The following is a 27,607-nucleotide window of genomic DNA, read 5'->3' as shown; positions in this document are numbered from 1 at the left end:
ATAAATTCAATCATGCACAATATTAAAAGAGTAAGGGAAGAGAAAACAAACACAATGATTTTTACGTGGTTCGACAATCCTCACCTACGTTCACGCCTCCAAGCTCACCGAACTTGAGGATTTCACTAAGCTAGCCTCCCAAGGCTTCAAACGCTTACAATTGACTTCCAAGGTGTCAATGGACCTTTACAACAAGAGATTATCCCCAATCTCTTAACCCAAGTGTATCCCAACACTTACAATCTTTTAACTTGATTTTACAGAAAAGATTACAAATGAATCTCTCTCACACAATGTGTTTGATCACAAGTGAAAGCTCAATGTGTGAATGAATGAGATGAATACAAGAATTTAAAGCTCAATGAAAGTTGTATTCTCAATATTTTGCTCAATGATGATCGTTGGAATTCTACTTGTTTGAATTGGATTGAGCTTATTTATAGTTGGAGCTGAAAACTAGCCGTTATTGACTTTCTGCACACTGTCGGATTGCCGCTAACTAGATGTCGGATCGCTGCTAACTAGATGTCGGATCGCCGTTTGACTGGTCAATATGACCGTTGGGGCTAATTTTTAAATTGTCGGATCACCGTTATCTAGATGTCGGATCGCCGTTTAGGTCCAGAGGCTAATCTTCAATTCTGTTAAATATCGGCGAGCCGTTTATCAAAATTGTCGGATCGCCGTTTAGGTCCAGAGGTTAATCTTCAATTCTGTTAGATGTCGGCGAGCCATTATCAAAATGTCGGATCGCAGTTTTCTACAGTAACTGCTACAGTGACATATTTTCTAAAATTATAGTTTGATCCCAAAACTTTATAAAACTGTATTACGGCCCAAAGCGTTATGAAACTTTGCAAATAGGTCCAATTTCAGAATTTCTATGTAATGCTTTGTTAATCCCAAAACTTTATGAAATTATGATGTAGCCCAAAATGCTATGACACTTTTCAAATAAGTTCTTCTCCAAAATTTCAAGCAATACTTGTTGATTTCAATGTTTTCAAAATTCTTTCAATTAAACCATAAACTTGAAAGAACAAATAATTTCATAAAATTATTTTTCCATTAAATATAAAACCTTTAAAATGTGAAAATAATGATTTATTTAAAAAGAAAATAATTTGAGGTTAAAAGATTAATTATTCTTAATCTTGTTTGTTATCATCAAAATCAACATTATAGAAACATATATGTTAACACAAACCTCATATAAGACCATGGAAAAGGGTGGCCTATAAAACCCAAATCCCTCAAATTACAGTCCTAAATAGCATCTCTAAAATCACTGTTCATATTAACATCTTTATCATTTCCTCCAATCTTCTCATTCAAATGCAAAATTTTATTAAAATCACCAAAGAAAAACCATGGAGAGGAAGACAAACCTGCCAACCTTTTCAGTAAAGTCCATGTGTGTTTTTCTTGCTCATCTCTGGATGTTTGTAAACCACTGTGCATCTCATTTTTCTCTCATCAGTTTCTACCTCAACATCAATGTGGTGGCTGTTGAAGAGTTGATATTCAGTCTTGTTTCAAAATTCCATAACATTGCTAGGCCTCCGCTCTTTCCATTACAACTTATAGCAAAACAATTTTCAAGCTTCAACTTCTTGCCAATATTATTCATTTGCATAGTCATTACTTTAGTTTCGCATAAAAAAAAAAATCAACTGAGACCTACACAATTGGAGGAATTTGTGTAGATCTATGAACAATTGGTCATTCCCCATTCCCTAAATGTTCCAACTTAATATTTTCATGGTTGTCGGCGAGACTAATGATTAGCATATGCCAATAGAGTTGCAATTTGAGTTGTTTCAACTTTTTCCTTCATTCTCAAGACATCCCAATTTAGTTTGCATATGTGAAGAAAGATTGTAGGGGTTTGGTTTTGCTATAGCATCTTTGTAGGGGCTTTGGATCGATATCTTTTTATGGTTTGAGCTCGACCATGATGATTCACAATCAAGCTTTTTTTCAACAATTGGTCTATTTTTTATATGCCTTTGGATGCTTGCATTTCTGGCATGTAGCTTCCACTTTCTACTCTTGGGCCTAGTAGTGTTTGTTCAAGGCCCACATATACAACTTCATCTAGACTTGAATTTCCATGCTCTTGATGAACTTAGGTTTTAATTAGGTTTGACACTAATTGGTTCCAAATTGAGCACCAATAGTTTGTTTCCTTCTAATTCTATATTCTCGCTTCTTCTCTTCGCTTTCAACGAGCATTTAAGTTGTTGGCTATGTTTTTAGTGTCAGGTATATTAGGTTACTTTTGACTCTATATTGTCGTTTCCTCGATTCCAGAGTCTTAGCATTAATTGCTCACCAACAACCTTGTTTCCCCTAGTCTAGGTTGTTTGGCCATCATTTTCACTTGAATCGAATTGGTTTGACCCAGATCTATTTTCACATAGGTTTAAACCTATTGCTGTGACTAGCTTCTTCCATGGCGTTCTTATTATGTGGAATCATTGTAGGGTCGCTTAAACCTTTTATTCCACCTTTGTCTTCCTCCAGTCAACCTCATTTTTTCAGCTTTGGATAGTGCCTTCATGTAGGCTCCATTAGGAAAATTTTCCTTTTGTTGCCCTTATATATTGAACATTCTTTACATCGGTGCCTAATGAGTGTTTACACATGACTGACAATTCCACCTCATCATCATCTTCTCGTTTTGAAAAAAATCATTTTTTTTAGTAGTTTCATAATATTAATGGATATTTGACTCTTGCATATGGGCTAAGCCTAGTTTTTTCAACTTTTTATAGTGCCTTCATATAAGCTCCATAAGGCAATTTTTCCTTTGGTTGCCCATTGTATATTGCACATTCTTTACATTGGTGCCTAATGAGTTCACAAATCTAGGAACCCTTTACACATGACTAGCAATTTCACCTCATTATCATCTTTTCGCTCCAAAAAAATCATTTTTTCTAGTGGTTTTGTAATCTCAATGGATATTCCGACTCTTACATATGGGTTAATACATTCCCCTTTATCATCAGTTTCTACTTCCACAGCCTCTCCATGTAATTCCCTGTAGCTTTTGAATATTGTTGCACTTCATAAATACAATAAGTACATTGTGAATTTGTACCCAAAAGGTAGCATGTGTGAACTCCTATTTTCTCATGTTTCCAATTCCATTAGGTTATTTGGCACATTTAAAGCCTTATCAAGATGCCATGGCCTTCCAACCATTACTTTTTGTTTATTTGCTTCTAGGCCGAATTTGAATAGAAAAATGTCGTTGCCCAAACATTCAATTTTCACCTCTTTAGTTGTTCTCTATACTTGTAATAATGCAATCGTGATTTCTTCCATGTGTATACTCCTTGCTAGTAAAATTTTTACTACTAAAAGTTAGCCACTCTGTGTCCTCCTTTTTTCTCTTGCATTCACTATCCTCTTGAATAGAAATAAATTTGCATTTGTGTATTAACTCCTCTGTGTCCATCGATGGTGAACACAACTTAATTCTTTATAGGTAATAGCTTTTATAGTCGCCATATTTTGAGATTAATACTTGTTTAATCCTTATATTTAAAAAAAAAAAACCTCAAAACATTCATACTGTTAAACAGTTGACACCCCTACCATAACTTTTTATTAATTTTGTCTTACTTTTATAATATTACCCTTTTAAAATAATATTTCTTTTTTTAATTAATAACAAAATTAAATTACCAATTTAACCTCAAAAAATAAAATTATATATATATATATATAATTTTATTTTTTGTGGAAGCTCACGTATGTTCAAAAAATTAATATTATAAAAAAGATTAAATTACCAATTTTTTTAGACATTAATAAAAAAATTAATATATTAACTCTTCAACAGAGTATTCCACAAAAATTAATATATATATTTTTTTCGTTTCTACCTGTTGAGAATTAATTTTCAAATCTATTATTATTTTTTATTAAATTGGTAAATCCATACATCCATTTGAAACACATGCTAGTATTAAAAACCCATTATGAGTATAAATGAGCATTTCTGTGATAAATTGACAACCAAAACGAGATCATAAAGTATCAAACACAAATTGTTGCCCAAGATTTCTTACAAAACCAAGTACGTATTATGAAGAGACATGTTTCCTAACACTACATTCAAATTTTAATAAATTTGGTTAAATTTTAGTGGGTCGATACACATTTTACGAATGTGATAACTTACTTTTACAGATGCTTGATACTGATTTCATCCGAAGATCACTAAAGGATTCAAAGTGTTTGAAACATTTCAGTCACTACAACGTAAATTGTATATTTAACCCAAAAAAAACTACAAAAGTTCAGTGTGTCGATCAAGTGCCGGTTGTCAAGAATTTTTGAAATCTTCATATGGGCGTCAGATCTATAATACTATCAATCGTCAGCCTGGGCTTAAGATGTATAATATTAACATCCATCAGCCTACCTCAAGCTATGACATTATGTGTCAATCGATCACATATGAAACTATTATCATGCCTAGAATCAGAATTCGCTCTCCCAGAGGAATTCCCTCATTATGTTGATTTGATTAACATGGTGGTTAGATGTTTGGAAGCAGTTGCTCTGATGAAACAGATACATCACAAACAAACTTTCAAAGGAACGATAACATTTCTAATGCAAAATGAAGTTTGCCAACTTAGATAAACTGGGAAATGAGGGATATGCCATACACCTACAAGCATCACGAGCCGAAGGTCCTTGTTCCATAAAGTAGATAATGTAGCAGATAAGCTAGCAGCGTACTATGTTATATTTCCAGATGCACTGGGGGCAAACTAATAGTGAAAATTCCTAACAAATGAAGTTATACAAAACCCCTGCCTACATTTGCATGAGCAAGCACCCCTCCCATTTTGAGTTCCTGTCACCACAAGGCAGATGTGGTAGAGGAGGAAATGAGGGGGGAAGAAAAAGTCTAAACAGAACTTAGATCTGGTATATGGGTGCAGGCACACAAGTGAGAAGCTTTCGGATGGACTTTTGGATGCTTTCAGATGGACTTGCACATGAATCACCCCTTCTAGTCCTGGCCAAAAATAAAATATGCATCACTACTGGAACCTCTTGCAACAGAAGCCAGAAACTTCCAGCTTATGAAGCAAATGAAAATAAACCGGCATAATTTGCGACAAATAAAAATATTGGAATCAAGTTCTAAATCAATTGCCAGATGTCATTACTGTGCATACTCCCATGATCGGTCACTACCATTTCACAACAAGATATATATCAAAGTCATGCACATGTGACTGTAACCCTAAGAAAAATGACACTGGTATCACAATATAAGAATTTAGAATAGTACAAATTATTTGTGCAACCTTGTCAATGATGAATAATGGATAGTCGAAAACTCAATGCAGCTAGAGGTAATGAAAAGTAGTAGGTAAAGAAATGACTTTGACATAAGCAAGAGACAACAGTGAGGTCAAGTCATGCCCATGTGGATGAAAAAGATCCAAGTTACACCCATTCATTAATCATCCTCAGTCATGCCCATGTGGATGAAAAAGATCCAAGTTACACCCATTCATTACTCATCCTCAAACGAGACAAACATTAACAGATGAAAATTTATAGGTGGAACTAGGAGAATCAGGTCTTAAGTACTGAAGTAACATGAAGCCGTTCGCATTGGTTTCAACTGTTGTCAATAAATTGCCGCTTCAATTAATTTTTAACCAAGCCAATTTCAAGTAAGTACAAAAGTGGCTGAGCAACCCAGACGAGACAGAAAATATGAACAACCTCTCAAAATATATTTACCGATCTGGACTGCATTCAAAAACCTCCAACTACAAGTTGACCAAGTAGAGGAAAAATGACACATCAACACATTTCTGGCATGATTTAAACCGAAACAGCAAAGGTGATCTGCTCAATTTCATCCCTATGGCTAATGTGTCCACGGGGGAAGAAAGCGGTGCCTAATTACTTCCATAACTGAAACCTAAATGTTACGTTACCATACAGAAACTCTCACTAAGCACACAGTCAGTACAACAGAACTAACATCTTGAACAACAAACAATAACAGAAAAAATGTCACTTAGTCGCAGTTTTATCATAGAGCATGGGCATTATTTACCTCATGACACGCATAGAGAAGAAAAAAGGAGTGAGAATATAAGAACACAAATAATGTTGTTTGAATCCCAATAAGATAATAGAATGATACCTGTTCCATCGCAGCAAGTTCATCATTCTTCTGGTTTTCCACATTGTTTGGTTCAACATCAGCCTCATTTTCAACGTCAGGTACCATTTTCTCATCATTTTCTTTCACATCCTTGCTGCCAGAATCATAGTCCGGAATTTTCAAATCTGCAGGAAGCTGACCTGACTTCAGAACCTGCCATGTATAAGCCAGGCAAGGAAAGTTAACTGTTAATTTCAAGCTCAATCAGTGGAAATAAAAAATTCCAAACTTCAAAAAGGCACATTTTCCAACTAAACAAAAGCACCTCTTCAAGTCTTGCAACCTCTTCAAGTGTCTGAGAATTCACAATAGCAGCCTGCATAACAATAAAACCATAATTCAAAAAAATATAGCTCAACATATTTTTCTTTTCTTTTTCTTCCTTTTTGAGCACTACTCAATGTATCTCAGGCATACACTCAGCAGCTAAATTAGTTTGATATTTTAGGTTGGATGATCTTTTGAGAATAAAAGAGTTAGGTATTAAGGCTCAAAAATATTGTGTATGTAAAAATAAGGGCTTGTCTGTGTCAAGAAATTATTATATTTCTCAAAATGTGTAATATAAAGGGTAATGTTCACTCATATATGATTTATTTATGAATTTTCTAATGTTCACTCATATATACCTAACTCTTCATCAATCTAATTCTTGCATGATTTCAGTCAACAACATAATTTCTACCCTTTGACACGAAAAAAGAAAAAAAAAAAAAAGACCAGTACACTTCCTAAAATAACTTTTTTCTGCAAGGCAGTGCAACCTTTTAATTCAACGGTCCAAAATATATCCTTTTCTTTACATTAAACTGATCTTAGAAAAAGCATCAGAGATCTCAAAACGAGGTTTGAAAAGCAATGGTTACCAATAACTGCTTCTCCCAAAAAGACGATACAAGATTGTAGAATAGATTATGCAAAGAACATAAGAATTTGTTGGCCATGAGTTCTAGTGACTCAGCACTAATGGAGAATACTTTCACTTTCAGGTAAGGAAACAAGGCTGAAATTCTTAGGAAATATGTTGCTTCATCTCTCTTTGGATTATATGAACATAAATAAGCTAGATCTTATATTTAGGAGAAAAGACTAGACAACATGGACAGGGTAGAATTTGATCTTTTCTTTGCTTTGGGTCAGCTAGAAACGAGCTTCAAGTACCTTCTTTTCTTCATTCACCTCAACTGGCAAGAAGTTTGATGTAACTTATCTAGAAGTTCAGCTAACCACTGCTGTGGGTGGTTGTTCATTGCAGATTACAAGCATTGGTTGTTTTAGATTTTTTTTTTTTGTTTTTTCCATATGATTTTGGCTTCCCCTCTCTACGATCTTTAGCTTTCTTTGAGGATTTATATCATTAATATATCTGTGTGTGTGTGTGCATGTGTCTCTCTCTTTATATATATATATATAGTGCTTTAAAAATTATAAGGAAAAAATTTCTGAGATACTCTTAACTTTGTTCAGTCGCTATCTTTATTTCTTGGTTTTACAGCCTTGATCTACAAAGCAGAGCTGCTAAAATGTCTTTTCGCATATGTAATAAAAGCTGGTATGGCATGCCAATAAAGCCTAGAACTAGGAGTCTTTTCATCATCCTAACATTTTTTAAAATGTTAGATATCATTACATCCTTATGCCTAGTTAATTAAATCATCTGATTTCCAACCTTTTGGAAAGTCCCAGCATCGTCTACATGCATTTAAACCTCAGGAAAAGAATACCGTTGACTACTTATACTGCAATAAACAGAATACCTTGATGGCTATAATCTGCTCAGGAGTGGGGGCAACCACTTTTGGAGTTTGTTGTTCCTCTTCTTCTGAAACATTCGGAACCTCAACTGGCATCAATGTCTTCATAGATTCCTTCTTAGCCTCCTCTTCCATTTCTTCTGAGGCAAACAGACTTGCTGCTTCCATTCTTTCCTATAAACAAGAATTACGAACACTGAAAATGAATGTATTTGATACTTGCAAATAGAAGTTTAGAATGTCTGAATAATAATTTTCTATTTTATACTCTTCAAGAATTTCATCACACCTATGAAATAAAACCATCATCACAATACAATGCATTGTGCCGAAGCCCCTTCATCTTATTTAAGAAGCTAGTTGTAACTTAAGTAAACAGTCATGGATGAAATTAATCAAACATATACAAAAACAAAAACACTAGTGAACTTCAAGTCCCATAGATATGGTTCTTTTTACTTCGTATAAGAAATTGACCAAAAATTAAGAATGATAAAAATACAAAATATAATGCAAATCCACATGTCATCTAGAGAAAGAGTTCTGTGAGATATCAATGTTACAAAGGCTGAGCCAGACTATATATCCCAAAACAGAAAACAAATCCATAAAACACAAGAATTGCAGCTAAACCAAGACTAAAAACATGTTATTCTGTTTTAAGATTCATTACTCAGCAAGCATCCTGCCTAACAGAATGCCAAGGGCTAATGAAATAGTAATTTAACTCTTAGAATTTTGTAATGAAGTGGCTCCTCTAATGACTATTGATTATTTTTCCTCCCTATATTTTCACAGAAGATAATTAATCAAAATTTACATTTACTACTGGATGGGCATACATCTGTGTACAAAAAAGATGATTATCAAAAAAGCATATAAAAAATGCCATCTTGAGAACTCACCTAGCATGTGCAAGAAACATATACCCAGAATACTTCAAATTTCCCTTAAAATGTTACACGCTTATAGTGGAGACCTTTTTTCTTCTCTCTTTACAAATAAAGGTTCATTTTTTAGTTAAATTGGGTAAAAATGTATTTACTTTAAGAGGAATGAATTTAAGATGTTTGCACAAGCATCTAAATTCCTTTAGAAACCTATATTTTGTCGATAATAAACCACCACAGGCAAGAGATATTAGTGACAAAATAAACAACATATATGTATAATTTGTAGGGGGTAATCAAATGGCCTCATTCATCACCTTGTTTTTCACCTTCTTGAAATCCAAAACACGGAGAGATTTCAGCTTGTGAATCACATACAACCGATAATTGGGCTTTTTGGTGATGCTATTGTCCAATAAACTAAGGAACTGCAACTTTGGAAGGGATGTTAGAGGATCAATCTCCACTAGATTGACAAGCCTGTTGTTTGTCAAAACCAAAGTGTGTAATTTTGGCAAGAACTCTGCAAAAGAAAGCAATCTAAATATAAATATAGTGTACTTCTCAAAGAACAGTACAAGAAAAAAAATGAAGCATTCTAAAATATTTACCTACCTCCAATGTTGGGATTAATACGAGTAATTCTATTGTTATTTATAATCAAAGTGCCCAAACGATTAAGATGGGGCATGTTCTCAAGCTTGACAATCTCATTGTCCGACAAATCAATGGTATCAAATTGATCCTGCCAAAAATCCATAGGAAAGGGTAAGAATTGTTAAATTGCACCTCATAGCATCAAAGTGAGTGAAAGGCACCCAATATCTATAATATCTTAAAAATGAAACAAATAGTAAATATCCAATACCAAATTATTTGTTGGTTGGTTGTTGCTAAATATTAACTAAGCTAGCATGCGAGAAATAACACTGACCTCAGTGGCGCCCAAGTTTTCAATCACAGCAATTTTATTACCTGCAATAAGAGAAGAAAAATATAAAAGAATGGATAAAATTTCTATATAAATCAAGAAAATTAAAGAATGAAGCAAATCAATAGAAGATGGTGAAACCTCGAAGATCCAACTCGCGCTCCTTAATGGCATTGAAGAAATGAGGGCTCTTCCAAATCAAGTCGGCAGTCAGTCTCACCATTGTTTTTTAAATCTTCTACTGATCCACCAATTTCACTGCAATGATAGGGTGACTTTAGGGTGTAAGTGTCGAAGATGGCCTTAGTAGATTGAATGGGGCTCGCAAAGAGCCTTAGAGTGCTATTTATGTATCCGATAAAAAGATTTTGGTATTTTACTAGCTGTGAAAAATAAGCAAAAAAGCAAGAGTGATGATAAATCTACGCTATTATGGATCTAAATGGAAAGTATCCTAATCTTGATGGAATGATTGTAAATAAGAATAAATAAAGATTAAAATGGAAGAAGCCAAAGTACAGAAGTAAGAGAACGCATTTTAGGGGCGGGCATATCAGGTTTTGCTTCGGGTTGTTTGGTTTACAACCCGCTTGAATTGGAAAATTCAACTCAATTGGTTCGAAACGCAACCCAGAACCGGTTTGGATAGAAGTTCTGGATTGGTTCAATTGAAAAATTGGGTCTAAATTTCGGTTTGGGTTGCAATTCAATTTACAACCTATTCCAAAATTCAATTCAGTTTCAAAATGAGTCAAATACCAGCCCCGCTCAATGATGCAAGAATGAAAACAAAAGTGAATACCAGCTACCAAACATCCTCAAAATCACAAAAATGATTAATAACCCATCTCCATAAAAGCATCTCCAAGTAACAAACATATATAGTAGATTAATAAACCATCACGATCAACACTCAAAATAACAAAGATTACAATGTTAAGAAACGAAATCAACAACAATACTAACAGCCATTATACAAAAGAAAATCGAACAGTTTCAGTGTCAGTAACACCTCTTACCCATGCCCAACACAAGATTGAATTACAAACAGCCATTCATTCTCTGTTTGGAATCGCATGTATAACTTTACCTTGTGCCGCTGACAATGGCGAACGAAGCCGGAGGCAGGAACGATAGAGACGACAGCAGCTGGAACGAGGAAAAAATCAAGAACGGCTAGAAGCTGTAGCTCCGTTACACTTGAACGGAAGTGACGGCAGCGGCAGTGTAGCCGTGGGCGTTTGATAACTTAGGGTTAGAGAAACTAGGCCGTGGCCGTGGCCGTGGTTTAGCGGCGGCAACAGCTGCGGCGTAGGCGTGGGTAGAGTGAATGTATTGTTCTCTCTCTTTCACAATAGAGAAGAAGAAGTCAAGAAAGAGAAGGGGAAATGGGGGATTAGGGATTGCATTCTGATTTTATACCCTATCACTTTTTTAAATTAGAAACAAAAACAGATCGGTTTATAAATTTGAATCCAATAGGATTTTAGGCGTTAAAGCGAACCAAACGTCGACTCCAGCTTTTTATTGCAGGTCTTTTATTCATATGTATGTTAAAATAATTTTCGCAACAATGTTTTTAGAACGTAACATTTATAATATTTTGGGGCCTTTGCTAGTATACACGCATCTGATAGATGCAAAGCAAAAACAAAAAATAAAATAAAAGGAGCTCTTTGTATATTTGGCAGCCAAACAGTATGAAATTAAAAAAAAAGTAAATGCCCCCTAAATGAATAAAATAATATTATAATGTATATAATATATATAATAATTACATTTAATTAAATAGATAGAATATAAAATAACATAATAATATCATATTTAATAATTGTAATTTCAAGTTTGATGGTATTATTTTCATGTTCATAATACTTGAATATACGTAATTAAATCATTGCAGGTTTATGATTCTAAGTTTCATGTTTTACGGAAATAAGTTTCAAGTTAGTATTACTTACATGTTTAATGATCGTTACGTCAATATTAATAGTAAGTGTTTTATATTTAATATACTGTGATTTGTGTGATTTTTATTATTGCAAGTTTGTGGTCTTATGTTTCATGTTTATTACACAAATTTTTAGATTAGCATTGCTTTCATGTCTAATGGTTGACTATTCAAGATTAATGGCTACTTTCTCAGATAATTATCAATGATTCAAGTGTGCAATAAGAGGTTTCATGTTCAATGACTAATATTGTCTTATTTAATGGTAAGTAATTTCAGTTTATCATTAGTTTCATGTTCAATGTTCAAATTTTATGTTTAATGCTCGTAGTTTTGGTTAGGGGTGGGCAAATAACTCAACCCAGCTCGAAAAAATTTGAATTTGGATTAGATCAGATTACTTACCCAATCTGATCAAGTAATATTTTACCTAACTAATCAGATAGTGATCCCATCGGTTTAAACCTGATCCGATCCGAAAATTCAATTAGGTTGGGTTTAATAAAAAAATTAAAACATACCAACTAAACTTAAATTACCTAATTGCTATCAACACACACACACACCATATACGTAGACTAGACACAGTGTGCGCGCACACACAAAAAAAAATGTAACACACAGCCACACACATTTGTGGATGTCGACGCCAACTACCTACTACTTAGAAGGTAGAAGAGAAGAATAGAAAGAGAATAAATGTAAAGTAGTACATTGGAAGGTGTTCAATTACATTCGATATGACTTAAGAGAAATCACATTTCCATCATCGTTTCTTGATCTTCCTCACATAAAAAAACCCCGCAAATTGAATCAACACGAGTGTTAGCTGGTAAATAATCCCACTTTTCACTTTCTTCATTGATCTTCGTTTTTAAATAAATAAAAATTAAAACAAAATCTTTTGGGTAAAGGTGTTGAAGGAGGCATCAAGGCTTTAAGAGGCGAGGTAGGTGAGTGATATTGGGTCGGATCTTTGGCTGAGTGATTTTAAGAAGGATAGTGATGATGTGAATGTGAGTGAAGTTGCCAATGAAACTACTACTAAACCCAAGAAATCCTCAGTGCTTGAAGATCATGGTGAGATTTCTTTCTTAATTTTGATTAGTGATTATTTAAGCTAGACTATGTTATTATTATTCACGTCTTTAGTTACTTTATTTTTTTATTACTTTAGTTACTTTATTTTATTATTGCATTGCAAGTGGAGTTTGTGTTAATTTCTGATGTTCATTCCATGAGTTATATAATAATAATTAATTAAAAATTTTAGCGGTGGTTGCCAAAAGAGAAATGGAGACATAAAGAGTAACATTCCACATAGATAGCGAGAGAGTTTCTGGACTAGTTTATAAGCTTTAGGCTCTCCTATCTAAGTAGACGCATATCGGATTGTAAAATCTAATAACAAAATCCTAACGAGCTTTATCCCCAAAGTGGATAATATTTACTTGGTTGTTGGGATTGGACTGTTACAATTGGTATCAAGCCGACTTGGTAGCTGGGATCAGACTGTTACTATTGGTATTAGAGCTGACTCGCAACCTGATGTGTGGATGAACATGTTAATGATATGATTTCTTTCTATTCTCTTTCTAACTACCCTTACGAGGATGCGAGGTCCTCAAGAGCTCACATCGCCAGTAAGAGAGTTCCTAAACTAATTTATAAGCCTTGGGCTCTCTTAAATAAATAGATGTGTTTTGGATTGCAAAGCCAATAACAAAACTGTGATAAGTTATGTGTCCAAAACGGACAATATCTACTTAGTTGTTAGGCTTAGGTTATTATATTAAGGCCCGCTCTACAACAAATGTACATGACTGGAGCTTCTGCTTATAGAGACACTCTCAAAACCTTTATTGAAGGATATCAAGAAGGGATCCAGCAAGTCATGGAGAAGAAGAAAGGTTCCAAACTCAAGCTCAGCATGAAAGCAATAACCTAAAAAATCCTACTAGTTTACAAATAGCAGTGTATGGTAGTGTCTCCCCAGGCTATTTCTAAAACTTAGGCTTAGCAAGAAGCCATTTTTTATCCTACTCGAACATTAGATTCGATCCAATCCAAAAGTCAAGTTGAGTTCATGTCACTTTTGTTTTCAACTTGATAAATCTGAAAACCAATCGAATTTATCGAAACTAGATTTTGCCCACCCCTAAATTTTCGATTCATTGGTTATAGTTTCATGCACGAAGTACATAGTTTCAAATTAATGGTGCTCGTTTCATGAATAATTATCATTGTTACGTGTTAATATTTCATGATACAAATAATTTTATCTTTAATTATTTCTGTTGCATATTGAATGATCTCGCTTCAAGTATCCATTAAATCAATTTTAAGTTAATGATCAAATGCTCTAAGCAAATTGGTAGTTATTGCACATTAATGTTGGTTAATTCCAAATAAATAATAATTCCATCCTTGATGGAGTTGGCTTCATTTTTAATGCTTTTGATTTTTGAGTTGTCGGTGTTAGTTTTCATGTGTATATTACAGGGTTTCAGAATCAATGTAAATAACTTCACTAGCAGTGAAATTTTTTCGCACTAAATTTATTTTTATTGATATATTTGCAAGTTATATGCTCTTATTTTCATGTACGCATTAAATGGGTTCTCAATGAATACTCAAAGGTTTTAGTTTTAACATGAATGGTTAAATGATTCAAATGATATTTAATATCAAGTCTAAGGGAATGAATTTCAGGGCATTGAACCTAATTTCATGTAGACATTCAATAGTTTCATATATGACACTCTACAGTTTAATTTCATGGTATATTTGCAAGTGTATGGTGAAAGATTCCAAAATGGGATGAGATCTACATTTAATGGTGTTGGTATCTAGTCTAATGGCCATCAAGTCAAGTTTATTACGATAGGTTTCAAATATGGATACATCGGTTCTAGGTCTCACGGTAATTTGATTAAACTGTAATGTTTAAAATTTTAAATTCAATGCCAAAAATGCTTCATGTTTATCAAGATCTTATTATAGAGGTGATTTAAATGTAAATATATTAATAAATATTGTAATTACTATAAATTTACAATGAATTATATTGGTAAGGCATGTGTATATGATGGCCAATCTAAGTAATTGAAAGGACTCTCTATGCTAACATTAAAAGAGAAAATATGGCATAATCTAATATGTCCTTTAGTGACTTATATTAGTCCTTCACCTAATGCTATAATTGTTAGATAAAGATTGTTTTGCAGCGGAAATCATTAGATCCCAATTCTCATACAATATATATAATTATCATAATTTAGAAATCCTATATTTATTTTTTCACTAATTTAGACTCCCATCTCATGATCTGTTACTAGCGATATTCCAAGTTATGACTCAAGTTCAATTTGCGCTTAGCTCGTGGGCACCTTTATCACTATTGAAAGCAACGAGCAATAAAAACTTTTTCTGTCAAAGTAAGAAAGAAAATTTTTCTTTTTCTTTATTCTATATATTGTGGTAACTATCTTTTTTGTGAAGAAATAAGCCTTTTTACTATTTGATTTAAATTAAAAGATAAAATAAATCCAAAAGTGGTGCATCATTTGTACTAGTTATAAAGGTTCACCTTATAAAGTAACAAAAGACCCATTATATACAAGTTTATTAAATGTAGCCTCCCACCAAATAATATATTAAAGTTTTTGACCTAAGTAACTAGTTACCTTACTTATCAATCCAATAATAATGTAATCAATTAAGTGAGTTAACATGGGGATCATTTGAGTACATACAATAATGGCTACAATAATTAGGTCTGTAATTAAACTAGCCTGACAATTATATTCCAAATCTACTTCACTAAAAAATTGAAATTAGCCTCTGTAATTGTATGCTATTTAGGATTGTGTTCTCGAATAATAAACTGATCAAGCCATATTAATTTTTTTACTAAACAATCATTTGATCACATCATTAATTAAATTGATATCTCAACTATCTAATCAATTTATTATGTCTTTTCCTTTGATACTTTTTGGTTTTCTTTAATCATCATTTCAACATATTAATTATGTTGAAACATTCTAGCCAGAGAATTCTATGATCATATATATAAAAAAAAAACATTCAAGATATGGATTGTACAAATTCTATATTATTAATATATAATTTTATTACTCATAATTGCTTCCACTAAGATATAATGTAATCTTGACTACAAATCTATGTCGCACCCATTGGTAATAAGTGCTTAATTTCACATCAATTTTTATTACGTTCTTTGCAATTATTTGATATTTTCATGAACTTCTTGAATCTTTTTTTGTCTTTAATGCTTTTTAGGAGTTTTTGATCTTAAGAAACAAAAAGGGAGTAGAAAAGATATAAATCAGTGTGAAGAATAGGCAAATTGGGACTTCATGAATTTTAATTGCTTCTAACAATCTTTGGGTTTTATTCACTTTATTGGGCTATATGTACTAAGGTTGAGGATCAAATTTGAGCCATAAAGATTGATTTTTGAAGGGCTAGTTGGATTTCTTAATTGCGCCTATAATAGAAACTGATCTTAGAGTTACTTTGCCAATATCGATTTCCCCAGGTCAAGTTAGTATGAAGAATAGCCAGATTGGGACTTTATGGATTTTGATTGCTTCTATTAATCTTTAGGCTTTATTCACTTTATTGGGCTATATGCACTCAAATTGAGGATCAAATTTGAGCCATAAAGATTGGTTCTTGAAGGGCTGGTCAAATCCTTAATTGCGCCTTTAATAAGAACTAATCTTAGAGTTACTTTACCATATGTAGCTATTTCCTTAGGTCAACATCCTATTCTTATAAGGAAAAAGAAGGTAAAAAATGAGTTTCTAATATGAATTTTGCGAAGAATTGATGCGACCCTAATCAATTTAGTTTTCGAGATTGAATCTAAGCCTGGAATTAAATGGAACCGCACCCCGATACTCAATGAAAGCACAAACCTTGGTATGTGAGGATAACACAATCAGTTATGGATGATCTGATTGATAAGTCAAGAGTTTGAACGTCACAAAAATCTGCTAAGTTCAAAGAGTTAGTTTAAGAACCAAAGAGAATTAACTCTCTCACCAATTGCATCAAATTTGATATGTCTTTCTTGCTGGATGATAGTAAATTATAAAGGGCTGGTTACAAGGAATTCGCCCCATAATTGCCCTTAGTATTTTTGAAATAAATCTTAAACCAAAATCAAACCAGAATCCTAATGTAAAGCAAATAAGGAAAGAATCTAAATCAAATTAAAATCCTAATCTAAAGGAAAGAATCTAAATCAAATTAAAATCCTAATCTAAAGCAAATAAGGAAAGAATTTGAATCAAATTAGAATCCTAATCTTAACCAAATAAGGAAAGAATCAAAATCAAATCAGAATCCTAATCAGCTGAAATGCCTTATATCAATTAAAATGGAAACTAGGCAATTAAAAGAGAAATAATTGATTCGTTTTGTTACTTGCCTCCTTAAGAAATAGGAAAGTATCCAAAAAAAGAAAAGTAGTATATTTTACAAATGAGAAAGTATCCGGAAAGGAAAATAATATATTTTCCAAATGGAAAATAATCCGAAAAGAAAAATAATGTATTTTCTAGCCATAATGTGCAAGCTAACTGCTGATTTCATGGAAGTGATTATTTAGAAACTTAAAGAGCCTGAATTGCGCATTTAGTGGTTCGAATATCATGTGTGATTCCTTCAACGAGCCTTCATGAATTTGATTGAGCTCAAGTTGCTTGAATCAAACCATTAAGTGATTTTTTGAATTTCTTTGCACGAGCTCTTATGACGGGTCTGACAGGAACTTGAATACGATCTGAATATACCTCATCCCATATGCTTGTAACAATTTTGTCCTCAATCTCACCAGTTTCACTAGTCCTAGAAGGATTTAGTTAGCAATTCTATATAAAGGCAACAAGTTCAAAGTCCTAAGAAGAGGACAAAAAAGGTGAAGAATCGGTTTTAAAGAAGAGAAGAATACAAGAAAGAGAGGAGTGAGCAAATTGGAGAGAAGACTTGGCTGCCACAACTATAACTCAATTTATAAGCCTTTCATTCTCTTATCTTCTGTTTAGTTTCTTTAATGGATTTGATTTTGAAGAATTCAGACATGTGTGAGTAGTCTTTTTATTGGTTAGGGTTGATTTCAAAACACTACGCACAGATTTTTATTAACAAAGTTTTAGAATAAGAATTTCTTCATGTTCTCTAGAAAATTTATATTTCATTGATTTTAATGTTTAAAAATTGCTATCTTATTTGTTTGGGTGGCCGACTAATTTAGGGTTTCTGATATGTAATTGTCAAAGAACTACGTGGAAAATTGTGATTAAGATTATGAGACATTTTTGTTTGATTACATGTAAAATATAATTCAAGATAAATAAACTAAGATTATGTAAATTTGCCTACGGTGTTGCATACACCCTCTTATGGACTTAGCGTCCTTACTGAGGTTTGCCCTACCATTGTTCAAGAGGACACGTGAGCTGCTTTGATATTTGTTATGACCCAACCCAGACCTGATAATATATTATCCACTTTGGGCCTTAACAAGGCCCACACGGTTTTGTTATTATATCGTCCATATACCCCAAAATGCGTCTTGCCAATTAAGATGTGGATCACTCCTTATTAATCCAACATATCTCTCGTGCTTTTTCAATGTGAAATTTACCCACGGTGTTATATTTTTATAAGTCATTTGTCTATCACACTAAAAATTTAGTGAAAAATTAATTTTTAATTAATTTCTCAAGAGTTTTTAAAATCTTTTGATGGGAAATATAAATTTTCTTAGTGAATTTGGATCTAGTTTTGGTATAAAAATTTAATTGAATTGTGACATATTCCGTTATTGGTTTTTTCTATCATAAATTTTTTATTTTTAAAAAATATTTTTAACAAAAATTTTAATTTTCTATAACTATGTATGTTGTAAAATTTGAATTCTACAATTGACATAAAACGAACTAAATAAAATAAAATAAAATATAATCAAATCCAAAAATTTATAATATTGATAATATATTAATTTCCATACAAAATCTCTAATGTATTAAACCAAATGTATGGTAAAAAAGAACTGAAACTACATCAACAGGATGACATTTTGTAATTACCATTCAAATTCAAATTGAAACTTTGGATTCCCATTAGCCTTAGCAATATAAGCGGTTGGTTACGCCACAAGTCCGATAACTCCAAATTCCATTCCTGTTCAGATAAAAGAAGTAAAAAGAAATAAGCAAGAAAATTGAAATTAAAGGAACACTACCATTTAACTATCACTAAGGAATGATGCATTAAAAAGGCTTAAACGTCTAACAATGGCTTACATCTGTCATTTCAATTTTCAAGAAACTGGAGATATGTAATGACATTCTGATCATTTTTAAGGTTTGAAATACAATTATCAATCACAAATTCACAATAATATGGGAGAGAAGATTCTTCGATGCACATAAACCCTTGTATATCAGCCTACTTTAGAAAGTGAAAAAAAATATCTATCAATTTTGAAAATTAAATTTCTTAATTCCCACAGCAAAGATTAATGTAAAAGCAACTGCAAGCCCTATGATAACCACCCCACAGTTCCAACAAAATCATGACTAAAACAAAAATAACTTGTCAAAAAATATTGAACTGTTCCACTTGTCTTAATTTGGTACATTATATCTCCATGCTTTACTGTAAAAGTCTGTACAAGGTCCACGATACTGGACATATGCCCAAATAACATCTCCACTACATTGGAATTATTTGTTATCACACAAATTGAAAAATGGGAGGGAAAAAAAGTTAACCGTTTTGATGTATACACTTAAAGGAAAGCTGGCATTTTAATTTACTGGGTAATGGGTACTTGATGCTTCCCATTCTTGGGTTGATGAACCCCAAAAAAAAGGTTCCACATTGTATAAAATGAAGATGAAATAATGTTCACAGTTGGGGGTTTGGTGACAAAGCATAAACCATAATGCCATAGAAGATGAAGTACAAGAGTGTAAAGAACATGAATAGATACCACAAGAACCTAACAAATCATATCTGATCATGACAATGGCTTGTAGTTATAACAATAACATGCACAACATACAAGATAAAATTACAGAGATATTTTTCAACGAGAATGGTCTGATAAAGTAACAAATTCAATATTCGAAAACTAAATCACATAAAAATTAAAAGATTTAATAGCATAATTCTATGATAAAAAGATTTATGAGCCCATAATAGCTCAACATTTGAAAACAAATGAGGAAAAAAAAAATAACAATCGTGCAATAAGTTGAAAGCAATAATTGTACAATCACATAACATAGCAATAATTGAACTTTTTATAAGACCGTTCATTTATTTTGGAAACAAGATCAGCCAACTTCAGTTATTTGAACTGAGATCACAATTAAAAAAACTATTGTATTTGTTGCATGCTATGAATTTGAATTTGATAAAATGGTTGAATTTGCCTGGAGTCCCAGGGTGGTTTCTTTTCTTCTTGAGTGATTGTTGCAGCTGTTGTGAGCTAGCAATTAAAAAACAAGTTTTCAATGCTTTAAAAGTTCTATATATGTCTAATAGTATACATCCTAACATAATTAAATCATAAGCAACAATTGAAAGAGTGCAAATTCAAAATATAAGCATGAAATTAGAAAATAGATAGATTATAAAGTAATACCTCAAAAATTGAATCTAGATCGAGTTTGGAAACAGTTGGTGGTAGCAAATTACAGAATGCTAGTAGGGAATCAGGACTGAGGTTTTAATTTAGTGAATTTGAAATAAAGCAAAAGAAATAGAGGGTATTGGGAGGCAAAATGAAACTGGCCAAACTGGGATAGAGTGAGAACTCTGAGACTGATAAGCCACTGGTGATTAAATCCTAAACATTCTTCACCAGAACTTTAATGCAGCAGCAACAGACTAGGTTACTTCAATACTATGTTGGGCTCGATAGCAATGGGCTAGGGTTTTTAAATGACGTTACCAGCACGGTAGCAATATACTTGAATGACGCTAAAATGACATTGTTTTTCGATCGATTGAGTGTAGGATTAACATTGTTTCTCGATCGATTGAGTGCAGGACTGACATTATTTTTTAGGGTTTGGCCTTGAGAGAGTGACGAGTATTTGGGTGAGAATGTTAAGCTGAAAGAGTGCTTGCGAGTTAGGGACTTGGAAACATTTAGTGTAGCTCTGGGCATAAATCATAGACTCACCATTTTTGTGTCACATACGTGTATATATATTTTTTAAAAAATTCCATTTAAAACACATTGTTTTGTTTTTCTTATTGATAAACTTATAATTTAAAACTTGGCCAAATATAGTCAAACATAAATTTCTATCACGAAGTTCTTCACGAAGAGTTTCGATCACTAACTTTGATGGAGAATTTCTATCACTATCTTGACATACATTTTTGATAGGCAATAATTCTATTTTAAGTCTATCTTCAATTTTGAAAGACGAAAATTCTATCATGAGTCTACCATAATTTTATGATATAACGAAATCTACTATAAAGTGCTTGTCGTCTATTGGTAGTTTTCTTATAGTGTCAAGATTGAGATTGTAAAAAAATCAATGCTTATAAGATTTAATAAGTTTGACAGTCATTTCAAAGTTAATTAAATCGCATATGTGATCCAATTTAACATAGTCAAACTACATCAATAAATTCATACATGATTAAGACAAACCATTTAATAAATTTACCATAATCTAAACATAAATAGAGTACCCAACTCTATTTATCAACTGCGAACTCAATTTATTTAATCATAAGATAACTTGTACTTGTGTCTTCTGTGAATCTACACGATGATCACATAAATACATATAATATGATAAATGGACCTCATTCAAAATATTTATATAATTAAAACATTTGAAAAAATATCCCAAATATTGTATTAATCAAAAGTATATTTATTATATATACATATATTAATATACTTTAAAGAGCATATAATTTGATACGAACCCCGCCAACAGCTGATTTGATTAATAAGTCAAGAGTTTGAACGCCACGAAAATCGGATAAGTTCAAAGAGTTAGCTTAATAACTAAAGAGAATTAACTCTCTCACCAATTCTATTAAAACTTATTTATCTTTCTTATTGGATGTGAATACATTATATAGGGCTGGTTACAAGAAATTTTGCCCCATAATTGCCCTTGGTATTTTTGGAAATAAATCCTAAACCAATATCAAATCAGAATCCTAATCTAAAGCAAATAAGGAAAGAATCTAAATTAAATCAAAATCCTAATCTAAAGCAAATAAGGAGAGAATCTAAATCAAATCAGAATTTTCATCAGCTTAAATGCCTTATATCAATTTAAATGGAAACTAGTCAATAAAAAGAGAAATAATTGATTTGTTTCGCCATTTGCCTCCTTATGAAACGGGAAAGTATCCAAAAAAGAAAGTAGTATATTTTTCAAATGGGACAATATCTAAAAAGGAAACTAATATATTTTCAAAGTGGAAAAGTATCCAAAAAACAAAATAATATATTTTCCAACCATAATGTGCAAGCCAACTTCCTAATTTCATGGAAGTGATTATTTAAAAACTTCAAGAGCTTAAATCTCGTATTTAGTGGTCTGAATATCATGTGCGATTCCTTCAACGAGCCTCCATGAATTTAATTGAGTCCCAGTTGCTTGAATCAATCAATTAAGTGCTTCTTTAAATTTCTTTGATTGAGTCCCAGTTGCTTGAATCAATCAATTAAGTGCTTCTTTAAATTTCTTTGATTGAGTCCCAGTTGCTTGAATCAATCAATTAAGTGCTTCTTTAAATTTCTTTGGATGAGCTTTTGTGACGGGTTTGATGGGAACTTGATTGGATCTGAATATGCCTCATCCCATGTGCTTGTGATAGTTTTATCCTCAATCTCATCATTTCCCTCCTCTTGAAGAAGATTTGTCCTCAAATCGTCACCTGTATCAAAAGGAATCAAATCAGAAACATTAAAAGTAGCACTTATGTTGTACTCACTGGGCAAATCCAATTTGTATACAGTGTCATTGATCTGTTCCAAGACTTGGAAAGGACCATCCCTTCGAGGTAATAACTTGGATTTCCTTTGTCCAAAAATCATTCCTTGTGCATTTGTAACCCTACCCAATCGCCAGGTTTAAAGACTAGCTTGTGTCGCCCTTCGTTGGCTTATTTAGCATATTGCTCAGTTCTCCACTCGATGTTGAACTTCACCATCTCATGTATCTGCTTAACAATTTTAGCATTTTTCTTACTATCTAAGTTAATATGCTCAGAAATAGGTAATTGAGTTAAATCCAATGGGGTGAAAGGATTAAAACCATAATCAATTTCTAACGGCGAATACTTAGTAGTAGAATAAACAAAATAATTATAAGAAAACTCAACATGTGACAAACAATCTTATCAAGTTTTGATGTTCTTTTTAATGATAGCCTGCAACGGAGTAGATAAACTTCTATTAACAACTTTTGTTTAACCATTAGTTTAAGGGTAACAAGTAGTTAAAACAACAACTTAGTTCCTAACTTAGCCCATAACATTTTTTAGAAGCAACTTAAAAACTTACCATCCTTATTAGAAATAATTGTCCTAGGCATACCATGCAACCTTACAATCTCCTTAAAGAATAAGTTACCGATACTAGAAGCATCATTTGTCTTGTGACATGGAATAAAATATGCCATCTTAGAAATCTATTCACAACTACAAAAATTAAGCCTTTCCCTTGTTTAGACCTAGATAAACCTAGGACAAAATCCATTGAAATATCAGTCCAAGATGCACTAGGTATTGACAACGGGCTGTATAAGTCATAGGGTTGCACTTTCAATTTGGCTTGCCTATAGGTGACACATTTACTATAAAATCTCTCAACATCTTATTTCATATGTGGTCAATAATAGTGTTCCTGCAAAACTGCCAAAATCTTTACAACTCCAAAATGCCCCATCAACTGTTGGAAAATTTTCAAAATAAATGGTGTCTTATGGTAAAGACATGTCCAATTAATTGTGCCTTATAGAAAATGTACATTTCACTAAAGACATGTTTAATTAAATGATGTCTTGTTGTAAGGACATACCCATTTAATTGTGTCTTATAGAAAATGTATTGTTTTACTAAATGATATAACTTTTCATGATAACATTTCACTTAGAGATGCATCATTTCATGGTGAAATTTCATTTGAAATAGTGATGGTTCAATTTGAACCATTGATTAAAATTAAATATAGATCCAATGGCCATGAATGAAGGGGTATCATGAAAGATGACAACCCAAATGAGGGGGCACAAGTATACCTATAAATAGGGGTCATGTTTAAGTCATTTAGACATGAAATTAATGATCCTACACCACTCTTTTCTTAGCCTTCCTTTCTAGAACGAATTTCAACACAAAACATCCATTTCTTTTGTGCATTAAAAATCCAATATATTGTTTTCTGCAGGAACAATATATTGTTTCTTGGCAGGCTTGCAACATTCAAGAGTATTCTGGTTTGCTTTCGTCGATGCACAACACAAGCAAACAAACAAGTGCTTCATTGTGTCCTAAAGGCGTATTTGCTTGACCCATGTGCATCACTTAATTGGTGGGGGCAAATAAAGTCTTAAGGAAAGTGACATTTGTAACGTGCCTTGAAGTACACAAATTTTTCTGCAGTTTACTTATTACTATTATTTTTCTTCCTACATACAGAGTTAGTTGTAAACACATTACTTTACATAATAAAGTTCCACCATTTTTGTTGTATTTATCTACATTTGCCATTCCCCACAAAATCAACCACCAACATCAACCCCTCTCCATTGGATTCTCTAACTAACAAACCTCCCAAAGAACAATTAGGCACACACAATTTATTCTCCTGAAATACGTAGCCATTATGCCTAAAGTACTAACCAACCACTGTCTTTTCACAAGCTTGGTATTTAATACTAAAATCATGGTCATCAGCATACAATTTTTTAATATGTTCAAAATCAAAGTGTCAAGATTAGGACATACCTGAGGGAAAACGCATCTGCAACAATGTTTTCCTTACCTTATTTGTAACGAATGACATATGAAAACATCTTTATGAATTCTACCATTGAGCATGCCTCTTGTTTAGCTTGTGTTAGCCTTTAAGATGTTCCAAGGACTCATGATCGATGTGAGCAATATGCTAAACAAGTCAACAAAGGGCGATATAAGCTAATCTTTGAACCTGCGATTTGGTGTGGTTACACTGTGCAAGAAACAGATTTCCAGAATGAAGGAAATCTAAGTTATTACCTGGAGGGGATGGTCATTTCCAAGTTTTGGAACGAATTAATGATAATGCATACAAGCTGAATTTGCCTGGTGAGTACAATGTAAGTGCTACTTTTAATGTTTCTGATTTGAGTCCTTTTGATGCAGGTGATGATTTAAGGACAAATCCTCGTTAAGAGGATGAGAATGATGAGATTGAGGACAAAAATGTCACAAGCACGTGGGATAAGGCATATTCAGATCCAATTCAAGTTCCTGTCGAACCCATCACAAGATCTTGAGAAAAGAAATTCAAAGAAGTACTTAATGGGTTGATTTAAGCAACTTGGGTTCAATCAAATTCGTGGAGGCCCGTTGAAGGAATCACATATGATAAATGCATGATTCAGGCTCTTAAAGTTTCAAAATAATTACTTCCATGAAATAAGAAGTTGGCTTCCACATTATGGTGGGAAAATGTATTATTTTCCTTTTTCGGATACTTTCTTGTTTCTTGAGGAGGCTAGTGGAGAAACAAATAAGTTATTTCTCTTTTTATTGCCGAGTTTTTATTTTAATTAATGTAAGGCATTTAATCCGATTAGGATATGATTTGATTTGATTTAAATTCCTTCTTATTTGTTTAGATTCATATTCTAATTTGATTTTGATTTAGGATTTACTTCAAAAAATTATTGTAACCAACCCCATATAATGTACTCGCATCTAATAAACAGAAAAGATCAGTTTTGATGCAATTAGTGGAATCTTTGGTTTTTAAACATTTGAGCTTATTAGATTTTCGTAGTGTTCAGACTCTTGACTTATTAATTAAATCATCCATAACTAATTGTGGTGCCTTCATATATCAAGGTTCGTGCTTTTATTAAACATTGGGTGACAGTTCCATTCAATTCTAGGTTTAGATTCAATATTGGGGACTAAATTGATTAGAGTTGATCTTGATGAGGTTCGTATTGTATTGGTGGAGCTTAAGTTGTTATGGAATCCTTGAGACTATGCAAAGTTGAAATGATCTTTCCATCTAGGATTATAAGTGTTGGAGTAAGGGTTGTGGTTCAACTATTTCCTCATCACATTTATGGTAATACCTTTGTTTTGGCATGAATCATAGTAAAATTTATTGTAGGCATGTGGTTCTATTGATTTGGCAGCCGTCAATGATGCTATTTGGTAAGAAAATCCTTTAGCTATTGTTTTGACTTCTTTGATGTCTGATCTTGATTCGCCAATGTGGACTTCATTTACTCCCTTGATTTTTTTTCACATTTCTGAATAAGGGGCTTTACTGTTGAAAATTAGTTTCTTGTCGCCATTAGCCATTCTTGCACATATTACTATAATCCCTCCAAGAAGTATTATTAGGGCTATTTCTTATATCCATGATATGGACACTTCAATAATAGCCAGTTGAATTGCTCCAATGCTTCAAAAAATTGTTCATCTTCTCTCTGTGTAAACTCTAAAATTTCTCTACGAATAATGTTAGTTTTATGCACTGGGAAATATTTATTTAAACAATTAGTTACCATTTGTTCCCATGATGTGATATTATTATCAGACAATGTATTAAACCAAGAACGAGCTCTATCTTTTAAAGAAAATGGAAATAATTTAAGCTTGATATCTTTATCTAAAAAATTTTCATATTTAAAAGTTTGGTAAACAATATTAAAATCAATCAAATGATTGTATTGGTCTTCGTTTTCAAGGCCATAAAATGATGGGAGACAATTTAGCACACTAGATTTTAGCTCGAAACTCCTATCATTTACATTTGGGTATCTTATGCATGATGTGCTCAAACTAGATAAGGGACTAAAGTAGTCCTTAAATGGTCTCTCTTGTGGTGCTTATGGTTGTTGTTTCAAATCCATTTCAACTTTATTCCCAATTTTAACTTTTGATGCAATGTGTCTATATGTGCCAAATGCCTTTTCTAGTTTAAGGTCTATAGGTTCTCGATCATATGATTGTGACCTTCGACCTCGATCATATGATTGTGACCTTCGACCATACACGTAAAGAATATGTAAAAATTAAAACAAAACTACTAAAAATAAGAGGCGAAATTATGATACTGGCCTTATCAAACTATTACACACTTACTATGAAAATACACTCAAAACTTGCACACAAAGTTATTTACAAAATATTTACAAAGGAAATTAATTCTACAAATTAAAATTACTTACCCCCGGCAACGGCACCAAAAACGTGTTGTGCAAATTTTATTGTACTCGCAAGCACACGAACCTATTGTAGTATAGATTTATAGAGACGAGTGTCAATCTCATGAGGAGGTAGACTTAATCAAGTGTAGGGTTGACTTTCTAAGTTTGTATAAGAGTTGATTAAATGTGATTTATTTTATTCTAAAATTTAAAATAAAATGGCAGGAACGAATTTAAGATGAAACAATGTTAAATAAAATGCTTGAGTCTTTGGATTCACACTCAACAATAAGCTTAATATTCATTTTTAGTTACAATTAATTTATAAGGGGGTATTTCTACTCCTCATGGTCCTCATTCTAGTAAATATGATATCAAGCACTCATTGTGCCAGGAGGAAATA

The 27,607-nt window shown here is 32.6% G+C and overlaps 1 protein-coding gene across 2 annotated transcripts; it reads right to left on the bottom strand.

The window, feature by feature from the left end:
- Positions 1 to 4,604: 4,604 nt before the first annotated feature.
- On the bottom strand, positions 4,605 to 11,377 carry LOC18035172 (U2 small nuclear ribonucleoprotein A'). Of its 2 annotated transcripts, none has more exons than XM_006423810.2 (9): positions 10,883 to 11,377; positions 9,934 to 10,050; positions 9,796 to 9,836; positions 9,477 to 9,606; positions 9,191 to 9,384; positions 7,975 to 8,145; positions 6,483 to 6,533; positions 6,197 to 6,370; positions 4,605 to 5,044 (listed from the first exon to the last, which is right to left on the bottom strand). In XM_006423810.2, exons 2-9 carry the CDS (start codon positions 10,013 to 10,015, stop codon positions 5,039 to 5,041), a joined length of 849 nt encoding a protein of 282 aa, XP_006423873.1. In that variant the 5' UTR covers positions 10,016 to 10,050; positions 10,883 to 11,377; the 3' UTR covers positions 4,605 to 5,038. The 2 variants fall into 2 exon arrangements, with proteins under 2 accessions (XP_006423873.1, XP_006423874.1); XM_006423811.2 differs by having other exon boundaries at positions 9,179 to 9,384; positions 10,883 to 11,376.
- Positions 11,378 to 27,607: the final 16,230 nt, after the last annotated feature.

Source organism: Citrus clementina, unplaced genomic scaffold (genome assembly GCF_000493195.1).
Source record: "Citrus clementina cultivar Clemenules unplaced genomic scaffold, Citrus_clementina_v1.0 scaffold_8, whole genome shotgun sequence".
In the NCBI taxonomy this organism is placed as follows: Eukaryota; Viridiplantae; Streptophyta; class Magnoliopsida; order Sapindales; family Rutaceae; genus Citrus; species Citrus x clementina.
Note: the sequence above shows the minus strand (reverse complement) of the source record. Positions and strands in the feature narration are given on the sequence as shown.